Raw genomic sequence first — 12,686 nt, 5'->3', positions numbered from 1 at the left:
TAGTTAAAATTCCCTTATATACTATAAAAACTATATCCTTAATAGATTTGCAGCTTGTAATAAATTTTTGTGATCATATATATTTGTGTTATAAATTTTATAAAAAGCATTTCAAACTAATTTGTGTATAATACGATACCATATAAATTAAATGTTCACTCAAAAAGAAATTCAATGATATGACAGTAAAATCCTTGTTTCCAGCAGAAGAGCTCGATATAGATAGAAATCAATGTTAAACTAACTTGAATAATTTAATTTCCCATTAAATGCAGAAAATACATGATGCATGTAATGAGCAGCATCGATTCATTAGTAACAAAATTGGAAAACCTAATTCTTTGGTCAAAACGTTGAAGCATAACACCTTTGCCTTACTGCAAAAAAAAAATCCCAAGCAACAAATACATATGGCTTCTATATGCATTTGCTCCTTGAATGACAAGTTAGAAATAACGTACTACCATGTAACAAAAAATTAATAATTACATTCTTCTATTTCCCTGTTGCCTCTCCAGAATAATAAAAACAGACATCTCAACCTACCAGAGAACGTGAACGCAGAAAAACTAACTCTACCAAGTGCAGTTATAACTACCATGCATGCCATCTGCAGTAGGAAAGGGAATCTAATATGTCTTCTTCCGCATCGTTGTCTTCCTTGTGTCTTTTCTTGAAGTAGCAGTGAGTCCTGGTGTGGGTATATCTACAGTTGCTTGATACAGATCCTTCAATCTTCATAGACAATAAGGATAAGGAGATCAATAAAGATAAATCACCATAGAATCCAAGTCCAAAACTAGTTACCCAGTGAAAAAGAATACAGGAAACCTACCTTGGAATGCTGAGGAATAGTGCAATGAAAAATAATCCAGCTATAAGAGGGAATACTGGTGCGGGCGTCAGCTCCTGCATTGCAGAAGAGGAAAGAATGAAACAATAAGTGCCAAAGCAACAGAAGGTAAATGATGAATTTTTAAAAATAAGGAAAAGGTGGTGACAAGAGGAAACCTGCTTCATCTGATCGTCGATCTTGTATCTCAGTGGGCCTACATGGATTTGAGTATCTTTCTCCAAATCTACCTCAATGATATCGGATTCAAATTTAAGGGAACCCAAAGGGAGGCCAGACCGGAGTTGCAGAAGGTGTCTGCCTTTAGATAAACCCTTCACTTGAAAGTAGTTAGAAATTGGTAGGGGGAAGACAGACTCTATCTTATTTGGGTCACTAGCTGACTTAATTTCTACCATCAGGTGTTTATGCAGTTCCTTCGTACCATTTCCTTCAACATGGCAACTAACAATTGTAATTTCTGGCTCCTCAAAAACTACGAAATCTAAACCCCCGATATCCTCAGTTCCAACCTGGAAACATCAACCAACAAGTTGGCATTATAGGATATTCACATTGACGGAAACGCCAAGAAAGATAGCTACAAATGACTAACCTTGACAGGAATAGAATTAGGAGATGCACGCTCTATGTTTGAACTGCCTAGAACATCCCTTTTAGCTACTTTAACAGCATAGACTGTATCAGGCAGTAGTCCTCTGAGACGGTAATTCCCAGAAGAATCTGTCACAGCTTCCTCGAAATAACCTTTTGACTCTGCCCGAGCTTCAACTGACACTCCTCCTTTGGGCTGGCCAGACAACAGTGTGACGAAGCCAGTAGCACTGCAGGAGTGGATATAACTCAGCATCTTCCAGAATAGAAGTATGCCCAAATTGGAAAGTGAAAAGAATGGGAATAGAAGGAAAGTTTATAGGGTGAAATAATGCATTCAAACCTGTAAGCTACACGAGTCGCCTGAAAAACAACTTCTTTAAATTCCCCTCCTCCAAGCTCTATTGCCTGTGCTGAAGGTGAGAAAGCATACTCCTAGGAAATGTGATTAAACAAAGCTGAATAAGGCAGTTGATCACTACACAGAGACGAGCACCCAAAAATTCTCAATAATCATAAACTTTTTACGAAAGTCCTTATATTTTACAAACACAAGGATGCCAGAAAACAGCAACAACTTAGTACAAGCCTAGAGATACAACTTATTGAGCTGCACAAGAACACATGAAGATGCTCTACAAGAAAGCAACACAACATGGCTGAAAACAATCTTCAGCTATCCATTTCTTTTTCTCATTTTGTTTCTTTGGTCAAGCATAATCAGGCTCCTACTCCCTTTTGGAAGGTTAGAGATGATTTTGATCGTGAACGAAACAAATTACATTGTTAATTGCAAGTGCAGAAGCACATGAACCAGAACATACTGATAGCAAAGTCATGTAATCAAGTATAACAGAATGGCAGTAAAATGAAATGCCATAAGAGTTATGTTCAGAGAAGTACCTTCAAAACAGGACGCAAATAGAATGTTCCAGGAAACAAATTATCAAACAGGAATGACCCTCCATCACCAGATACCGAGTTGTTTCTATAACCATTGTCACCACTCAAAGATAGCAGAACAGAAGGAATGGGTTCTCTAACATCATCTTTGTGATGTATACGCACTGAAATTTGACTAAGCTTCTGACAACTAAAGGAATAAGGTCCAACTTGTTTTAAATGATAGCCAGGCTGCATATTAAAAAAAAAAAAAAAAAAAAAAAAAAAAAAAAAAAAAACTAAGCCTTTTCCCAGGAATAAATGTAAGAAAACATAATGGCAATAATGGGAAAAACAAAATATAACAACATGCCTTGTACATTTAGTGCAAAGTATAACAATAAGTATTAATAAAAGGGAAGCTGATTGGTATTAATATAATAAGAAAATTGTACAGTACAAATTATGATATGAAAATGTTTATTTATGTGATTTTCCTCCATTTTTGAGCACACACCATGCTTTCAGATGAAATTGGAAACTATTGACAATCTGTTTGGGCAAGAACGAGAACTATCAACACAAACATCATGGAAATGCATAGAAACAGCCAACACCACTTAAAATGGTGAAAACTCAGGTGAAGTCGACTTCACGTGAAGTTGATACCTGAGAGCCGTTGGATGAAAATTTAGTCAAATCAGTCAAATCATCTAACGGCTCTCAGGTATCAACTTCACGTGAAGTCGACTTCACCTGAGTTTCCACCATATTATTTCTAATTTGACCGTTATTGTAGGTAGTTTGACATAGCTTTGGTGTTGTAGTATAAATTTCATATTTGGCTTCTATTTGGCCTAAAGCTCATGATTTTTTTGGAGGGATTTCCGTAGCAAATATGTTGAGAGATTGGAAACCTTAAATTTATTGATAAATTATCTTTTGTTGTAAAAAAAAAAAAAAAATCCCTTTTACTCTCTCCTTTCTTTTTTATTTTATTCTTTTGAATTCTTCATGTATATATCCTGAAAAAAGGTATAATAATGATAATAATATAACTACCTTTGAGGCTTCAACATTGTAACCAACATCATCATACAGAGGACCTGCCACAAAGTTGCCATCAGCCCCAGTTGATGTTTCAAGTACTATTTCACCACTTTTAAGTGCAGTAATGCTACTATCTCCAGCTGCAACAAGCCTGATATGGACTCCAGAAAGAGGAGGAGAAACTGATCCTTCAATATATACTCCCGGTCGAGAAGAAAATGTAGGAATATAAGTTTGACAATTATCATCTGCCACTGATATCTGAGGAAATGGAATTTTCAAATGAAAATTTTAGTGATTGTCCCAAGGAATGGTGTTTACACATATTTATCTTTTAATACTTACATGATGCTCTCTAGGGTAAAACAGAAGTTTTTTCTCCCCATCATTCCTGTAAACAAACCAAAAGAATAAGTCAACAATACAAATTTGGCACATGCAGTCAACTTTGTTTGACCTCAAGACTGAGGAGGGGAAGGAATGAAGAAAGGGAATAACTAGTTACAACATCAGCAGATGCAGTCGAGCATACATCATGTGGGGTTGGCTGCATAAATCAAACTAGACCAATAGACCATCCTATCTTATCATAACTCATGTCTATAGATAAGGTGTTTAGATTAAAGTCATTCTTATTGGTTTCATATATTCTTGATAAATTTCGACCTCTAGATTAATGAGGTGTTCTCCATCCGATCACCTCTTATCGCAGGGTTTTCTCTAAGTATTCTCTAAGTATTCTCTTCATGTATTCAAATAACCTAAGGTAAGCCTTTACCATCTTCTTCAATGCATGTATTGCTTAATGCAATATATCGTGCATATATTGCTAGTTCTATCTTATCTAGTGTTCTCACTTATATAATGAAGCATTCTAATCTCCACGACATTGCCTTATAAGGTTTTTACTGTCAACATTCGATAACATAGGAGCACAAATGGAAAGTATTCAATCCCATAAGACCTTAATGTTGTATGGAATTGAAGGATGTAAATGTCAAACTGCAATTTCATGAACTCATTTATTAAAGGCTGTATGCAGTCCGTCCTCTCTCAATAAATAGACAGATGTCATGAGATAGTTAGAATCTCTAGTGTGTATTCACACAAATAATCTTGTTTTGATCCTACCTCTTTCTATTGAAAGCCTTCTAACTAAAATAGATATTTAATCAAATACCATTTGAACAACCAACCAGAAAGTTGTACCTTGAGTCCCGAGGAATAAAGGTAAGCTTTTCTCCAAGATTGGCCCAAACAGAGTACTCGTAGATAGCAGTATTTGTTTGATCTTTTTCATGGGATTTAAGTTTGGCTGTAGCAGAATCAACACCACCAGCTCCACCATTTTTAATGTCCACAACTATGTTCTTGGGTAATGAATCAAGTGAGCTGGGCTGCACATTTATTTGTCCTTTAAGAAGATACTTCTCTCCTTTTAGATGGACAGGCTACAAAAAATTAATTCAAACACATTGGAATAAAATACCACAAAGAAACAATCCACATCAATCAACCAAAAATATAGCTGTGTCTGAGTTGTCCATACCGACAGAACAGATGTATCAATTTTCACAGATGAGCTCCCAAAGAAGACACACGAGTCTACATATTTAAATTCATGTACTCCTGGATATTCTACACATATATTCTGGGAACCTTTCTGCAAAGAATAGAAAATGAACTTTGTGAAGCTGCAATTTCATGACATAACTAATATGGACTATAATTGTCAGACACTGTACCTTGATCTTCAAATTCACATTTGACCCATCGGGTTGAGTCAAGTAACCATCAACATTATGAGTTGAGATAATATTGACCCAGTAGCCTTTCTGAACAAATGTAATTCCTTCTAAGTCCTCGGCTCCAAGATTTACATCAATGAAGCTCTGCTCCCAGCACCAATCATCCTTTGAAGTCACTGCTTCAGGAGAACTATGTTTGACCTAAAACAACAATTATCAAACAGCAAGAGACGGGGGGTAACACCACATGAATCAGAACAGTTCAACAAACAACTTATGTTGAAACCAAAGTAGAAAATTATTTGAAAAGATAAGTCTTCATGCAATAGAATTTTAAAAGCCAATAAGAATGCTAATTGGGTTAGATAAAATACACAAGTAAAATGGAAATGTAAAAGAGGACAAACCTCAAGCCTATACTTTCCAGGAATAACATCTGAAAACAGAAATTCACTACTCTCGGTGGTCAATTTAATTGTCTTTCTATCTTCATTATGTTTGTCAACCTTTCTGACAAGAGTAACAGATACGGATGGACCACATTTCTCCTTGCAGGATACAGCACCGCGAATATTGACCAGAGCCTACAATCATCCAGCAACAAATCAGAATAAAACATGTTTATCAGGAAAAGGAAAAAAAATGATATTATACTGAATCAGGGCCTAAATCACGGTCCCTGTGAGAAGAAGGAAAAAGGATTCTCAAAGGAAAAGAAAAAAATTTTAAGGAATCAAATAAAAGTCAACAATATAGGGAATTATATTGACATTTGTAATGCATTCAAAATCACAACATTCTATTTTCCCTTATAAGCAGTGGGCCTTTGGCTCAGAATAACCACACAAATATTAGTTATATAATCCCATGAGTAACACAACCAGATGATGGATGATTCATGCTTAAGTATGTTGACAAAGGACTAATTTATAGATTTTGAGCATCAGATTGCAGTATGCAATTAATAGAATAGAGATTATAAAATAAAAAATAAATTAAAAAAAAAAGAACTAACAAGTTCGTAAGACACCCTATAGTTAGTATCTACGAAAAATTACCTGTGAAAATTCTACATTTAACAATGGACTTTTGACCACAACATCAATATATGACGGCATAAACATGAGCCCAGGTGCATTCTCAGCAATAGCTGATAACCGATATTCACCAGGCACAACCTAAAAAATAAACAAACATGTTACATGTCAGTATTAAGGCTGGAAAAATAACAATTCAGCAAATACAATTAGGGAATCAGATATTTGACTACACGATGTAGGAATAATTCCGAGCAAATCACAGAAGAAAACTTCCTCTCACTCAGTCAGAGAAAATACCCAATAAATAAAGAAGCAGAAAAAATGATAGAGACAATGCAGAGGCTCTATGGATCTGATCCCTTCCCACCCACAGGCCCCAAGATTCGCAAGGGATTGCCTACCAGCCATTCCTCTTCTCTTCATTCTCTTTGCATTTATTCCCATTCACCTATAAATGAATTTTCCCCCTCGCTCATTTTCCATTAGTGTTGCCATTCTGTTATGCTATAGGTTAGCCTTGAAACTTCCCGTCTTACCCTTACCAGAAGTTGTGAGCAAATCCTTACCATACCCCATCTTTCTAACCTTCCTCAAACACACCCCTCAATACCAGCGGTCTATCAACGCTCTAAAAGCATAAATAAAGAAACAATAAAACAATTTTTATCACCTAGTTGATATTTTATAAGGTAAACATAATTTGGACACCTATTCACAGAACATTGTTGTTTAACAAACTGCAAGCACTGAAAATTAGCTGCTGTTTTTTAATTATTATTTTAACATTTGAACAATGTTTGATATAAGATTGCACTATCTAGCCAGAATCCCTTCAAAACTTATCACTTTTTATATTCTATTTGTTCAAACAAAGAACTATATAACAAATTAGAAGAACAAATAAAAAGTAGTAAGCTCAAGTCTGCAACCACAAATTCTCAGGTTTCTCTTATACATGGTTATTGCTTTCTGTCATCCCCTGTATAGCTCATTTAAAAAGATAGTTATCACAAATTGCATAGTCCTAAATTTCAGAAAATTCCTTATCAAAGCTTGTGACCACAGGATACAAAAATACAACAAATTGAGACATATCGAAGGCAACATGCTGCTTCCTAAACTAATTAACTGGCAATAAAACCTAAAACACTCAAACCATACTGTAGAAACTCTCATTTGCCATCCTAAGCCACTGCTTCCTTTCGCCTTTAGTTAAACATACCACATATCCATGATAACTTGAGGAACTCTACAAAGGGAGGGGGGAAATGACTAAACCATTGCTCTTTGAGCAAACATACCTCAAAGCAGAATCTTCCATTTCCATCTGTTTGCTTCTTTTGTGGTTTCACATTCTCGGGTCCATGAGTCAAAGCCACCTATTACAATTAACAAAAGATCAGCTTTCATTAATACAGGCTGAGTTAGGAGCTAGTTTCACTGTATTCTTGACTCTCTTTTCGCTCTTTCGTTTATTTATATTTTTAACCTTCAGGTTTCTTAGCACGCAAGTAATTCCAGTTCTTGAGCGTTGCGCTTTTCATTTTGCGATTTTGATTTACCCATTTTTCAAGACTCCTAGTTTATTATATCATTTTTATTAATATATGTATGTATTTTATTTTTAGAGGTCGTAGCGCCTCGCCACCTCTATTTTACATCCTAGGTGTGAAGCTCTGTGTGGTAGGGTGTTACATTGTGGTATCATTTAACATGCGAATATCACTGTAATAAATAAATGAGAGCAGAAGCATACCTTGGCTTTCGGACCACCACTAACTGACCTAACTAAGCCACAAAGGTCATATGAAATGGCATTAATGTCTTCTATTGAAGCCATATTTGGCAAAACCTGATCATGAAAGCAATCCTTAAGAAAAGTGCTATAATAGCAACGGTATTCATTACACAAAGTATCAATGCTAAATTTCATGCTTTTATCAACAATTGAGAATTTATTTATCATGTTACCACTAGAGCAATCTATTGAACTCAAATAAATCTAATATGATGTTAATGCTATAATTTACCATATAATTCTCCAACTTCCTGAATTTGTAATGCTCCTTTTTGGCTTCAATGGTATAATGCTTGGATGTCACCTAAGAAGTGCAAAAACATAGATAAGAGGAGGAAATACACACACACACACATAAGACTCTACTTTGATACCTGATCAAGCTTATAATATCCTTGATTATCCGTAATAGACCTTTCATGACCATCCACTATGATTTTAACACCCTCCACTCCCATTTCATTTCCATCAACCACACGGCCTCCAAGAGAAAACCCAGTTACCTGTATAATAATTGACATAAACAGATAATTGAAAAAACCAGAACACAAAAAACACTGAATAAAAATTCAAATACGCTCATTGTTACCACAAACTTGTGACAACATACTAAGTATTTTTATTTATTTATTTATTTATTGATAAAAGAAGAATTCATTAAGGTGAAGAGAAGGATAATACAAATTGGGGGATAAGGAACCCGTACACAAAAGCAAAAGCAAAAAACAAAGATTTATCTATAAAGCATAGCTTTCCAATCTATCAACATGACCAAGAGGGCAAGTCCCCTATGAAGATCACGAGCTTTACACCAACTAGATGCTAGGCGTCTAATTCTATCCCATAAAACATGCTTGTCAAAAAATCTGTCGTTGAAGTTGCATGCATTACACTCCAACCAAATAGTCCAAGTAGTCATATATATATTTGACACCTAGATGTTTAGCAATTCAAAATTTTCATTTGCAATTCTTTTCCAGTTTGGTTTCTCTTATATTTTTTCATATCTTCTCAGAGGCAATATGAACTTTTGAAACTGATAGCAAGCAAATTTTTTCATCAGCATTTTCAGTGATGCATCATTAAATAACTAGTTTTACCACACAGTGATAGACCTTTTGTTTACTTTTTGAATGCCAAAGAAAGAAACTAAAAAGATGGTATGTACATGCTACATTTTCATCTATATATTTTACCTGGAATTTCTGAGGCACCGTTACATGTTGATGCTTAACATTAACCGAGACGCTGGACGGTGAAACATCAAATACTGTATTTTCACCCTTATAGTAAGGTACAAGTTCATAACTTCCTGTAGATTAATAACAAGGGTGAGCACCCATTTAAGCAATAGGTTATAGTAGAAGGTGATAATAACAAGAAATTTTCATACAATACAAAATGACAAATAATCAATACAAGAAAAAGAAGAAAAAATTGAAGTGAAGTTTCATTCTATCATTACCCAAGAGAGAAAATGGCAACAGACAGGTGCATTGTGAAGTTTCCAAAAGCTTGAAAAACTAAGTTATATCTTTCCACATACATAATTATAGATTGTCATTGGTTCAAAAATTTAAATGCACAAACTAAAAAACATGATGGAAATAATACTGGGAAATGATATACGTGTGTCAGAAATTCTAAAGAGTGCTCCAACTAGAGCAGAAAAAAAATTAAAATCCACAATGGCACACACCAAAGGAGGAGAAAAGAGAATAAGCATTTAAAAAGCGAGTTACCACAAGGTACAGAATTGAATGTGAACTTTCCATCAGCATCTGACACAGCATGACAGAGAGCTACCCCTTCTCGTGGACCATTTGGAGAACCTTGTAAACATTCTATCTCAGAAACATCATCTGAATATAGGAAAACATGTACCCCTAATATTGGATTTCCCTGTAAAAGGAAGAACCAAAATAAAAGAAACCATTACAAGAGAAATGATTCAATTAAACCGTCAAGTAGAAAAAACAAAGCCACAACATTGGTTTGGAAGTTCAAGTTGATTGAGAGCTACCCTCAACTCACTCATAGATATATGTATAATTGAATATATGAAGCATTTGAGGTAATCAATAATTTAGTCTTGATTCTATATGTAACAGGCATTCTTCACTAAATTATCATATAGGATTAATAGCTCAAGTGATAATACAGAAATCAACATACATAAGTCCCTTTAGAAAACATTACCTGAGCAACAACAAAACCACTGATACTATAGCCAGGGACAAAGAACACATCATCAACTACACCATTTCCAAAGCCCAACTCCACCTGCAAGAAGCACATTATTAGAAACATTGCAAGCAGCATATCGAAGCTCATTAAATGCATTATGAAACTAAATTTAACACAGGGAAAGCATGGGTATTAACACAAATAACATGCCAAAATATAGCAACATAAAATAATGATTCAGACCTGGGTTGAACCTTTAACTTCAACTTTCATATTAGGACTTGAAGCTCGTAGTTCATATTTTCCTGCACATCAGATGTATTTCCCATATGTTGGAACCACAACTAGAAGGAGAATTGGAAATAATACAAATAATGACAGAAATGAATAGTTTTACGAACAAATCCTCTGGACCAATGATAATACCTTTAGAACACATTGGTACTATCACAGGATGTGCACAATGTATTTTTTATATCCAATCAGCTGAATTTCCATTTCAACTTATTCAATCTAAACATCCTGATTAGCATGCTATATGACTTAGGTCCCCCCCCCCCCCCCCTCTTCTCTCTTTTCTCTGGCCATTATCCTTATCTAACTCAATTCACAAATCTCAACCAATTAATCTTGTTTAACTACAGTAACATCATATTTTATGATGTCGAATCTCGGAATCAATTTTACCCAACCGTAAAATATCAAAAAAAATTTCATGACTTCTTTATAACTTTGTACAAAGAGTTCCCCCCCTACAAGATATTAGAATTTAAACACAAAGATCTCAGCATAAGTAAAGAAAAAACTTCCCTACCTGGAATTATATTTTTAAACAAGTAATTCCCTGATGGAGAAGTTAAGACAGCAGAGACAACATCCCCAGCAGGGGACAATAGCTCAACTTTTACATTTGAAGGACCACCATTTTTAACTGAACAGCTTCCTCCACCTACAGCTCCAACAACTCTACCAGATATAGTAAACCTACAGAACAGAAACTTATGCAGGTAATTTAAAAAGGCAGAGTATCATCAAGTTAAGAAAATAGAAACTTTAAACTTAAAAACAAAAATTAAGAAAAGAAAAAGAAAAAGAGTGAATGAAAAATAGAACAATAACCCACCCTGTGAAATGAAAATTGATATCTTCATTACCATTACAACCTTTATCATCAACCACCACTGGAACCTACAGGGATGGGGGGAAACAGAGTGACATAGACCACAAGCATGCATCAAATATTAATTTTATCAAGATTCAGAAAATATAATAGATAAACATATCATGCATACAGATGAAGCATTAAAAAGAAAATAAACAAACAGATCCCCATAAGAAAATTCCATAATAAGCAAGAAATAACTAACCTTCTCTGGATCCCATGCCCATCCTTCAGGTCCATTAATTTTAATTACAAAGGAACCCTACAGTGAACACACTTGCATTGAGAAGAACAGACTAATGCATCGAATATATAAAGACTTTGAGCACGAAGATCATGCAAGTTTTACCTTGTCATAAACTGGAATAAAGTAGTATCCATTTGGAGCACACTGTGTTCTATCCTTTACAAGTCCATCCACTGTTTGAAGCTCAACCTATAACAAATATATATTGTTGAAACAACTAATATGCATAATTTTTATGTTTCCACTTCGTTTTAGGTTTGCAACATAGTCATTCAGTAAAAACCAAAGTTTACAAGCACTCACCGTGACATGAGAATAATCCAATTTGGAATCACTTTGCCTCCTCGATTTTACCAGCGATGAGCTCGCCTATAAGAAAACAAAATAACATTCAGCTGATATAAAGAAAAGCAGAGATTCAGATCCATGTATTGCATCTACAAGTAAAAAAAGAAGCAGAGGTAGATTGCTTTGTTTACCTCGACGAAGCCGCCGCAGCCATAGATGGAATCAGCAGAAGCAGCTGAAATAGAATGAAGTGCGATGAAGAACGATAAGCATAGGGCGAATCTGATCGACATATCGGATCTGAGATGAATTCAATCAAAACAGATCTCCACGATCATGTGATTTTTCTTTTTTAATCCTATCTTATTATAATACTAATAAACAGTGCTTGAATCAAAGTGTGAAGTGTTACTGTTAAGTGAAGATGGATGGAGGAGGGTTTATGGGTTTAGTAGGACGGAAGAATCACAGCAACAAGAACGGGCGGCTGCTAACTCTACCGCGCAGTAGCTGTGATTCTAATATTTTGTTTACTGGACTCGGCTATCAGTTTAGCCTTAAAGATTTCTTTTTCATTTTAATTTTATTTTTTACTGATATATCAATATCAGAGTTGTTTAATTATTGAAACATTTTTTTTTATTTTGATTATTCCATATTTTTTATTTTCAACTTAATTAATGTCACATATATTTAAAAGCCAAAATAATACAATATGACCTAAATATTGGATTTTTTCAAATAAATAAAATAAATATTAAAATTACTGTGAGATACGTAATTTGTGAAATTTTTACCTGTTTTCATTTTTATCCTTATCTCGTTTACCATGTAAAT

The 12,686-nt window shown here is 34.7% G+C and overlaps 1 protein-coding gene across 1 annotated transcript; it reads right to left on the bottom strand.

The window, feature by feature from the left end:
* Positions 1-235: 235 nt before the first annotated feature.
* On the bottom strand, positions 236-12,423 carry LOC112756497 (uncharacterized). The gene is made up of 27 exons (XM_025805101.3): positions 12,041-12,423; positions 11,865-11,930; positions 11,664-11,750; positions 11,520-11,576; positions 11,276-11,340; positions 10,967-11,136; positions 10,396-10,457; positions 10,165-10,248; positions 9,708-9,867; positions 9,162-9,277; positions 8,340-8,468; positions 8,198-8,269; positions 7,924-8,019; positions 7,469-7,546; positions 6,186-6,305; positions 5,535-5,711; positions 5,125-5,328; positions 4,929-5,042; positions 4,589-4,830; positions 3,725-3,770; positions 3,392-3,640; positions 2,351-2,581; positions 1,791-1,882; positions 1,449-1,677; positions 1,012-1,365; positions 836-909; positions 236-735 (listed from the first exon to the last, which is right to left on the bottom strand). Exons 1-27 carry the CDS (start codon positions 12,140-12,142, stop codon positions 630-632), a joined length of 3,582 nt encoding a protein of 1,193 aa, XP_025660886.1. The 5' UTR covers positions 12,143-12,423; the 3' UTR covers positions 236-629.
* Positions 12,424-12,686: the final 263 nt, after the last annotated feature.

The sequence above is a fragment of the Arachis hypogaea genome, chromosome 16, assembly GCF_003086295.3.
Source record: "Arachis hypogaea cultivar Tifrunner chromosome 16, arahy.Tifrunner.gnm2.J5K5, whole genome shotgun sequence".
Taxonomy (NCBI): Eukaryota; Viridiplantae; Streptophyta; class Magnoliopsida; order Fabales; family Fabaceae; genus Arachis; species Arachis hypogaea.
Note: the sequence above shows the minus strand (reverse complement) of the source record. Positions and strands in the feature narration are given on the sequence as shown.

Coding starts and splice junctions, on each gene's coding strand:
- LOC112756497 (XM_025805101.3), bottom strand. CDS start 12,142: ATGTCGATCAGATTCGCCCTATGCTTATCGTTCTTCATCGCACTTCAT. Junction 11,341..11,519: donor GGGCATGGGATCCAGAGAAG/GTTAGTTATTTC, acceptor CCATCCCTGTAG/GTTCCAGTGGTGGTTGATGA. Junction 8,020..8,197: donor GGAAGTTGGAGAATTATATG/GTAAATTATAGC, acceptor TTTCATGATCAG/GTTTTGCCAAATATGGCTTC.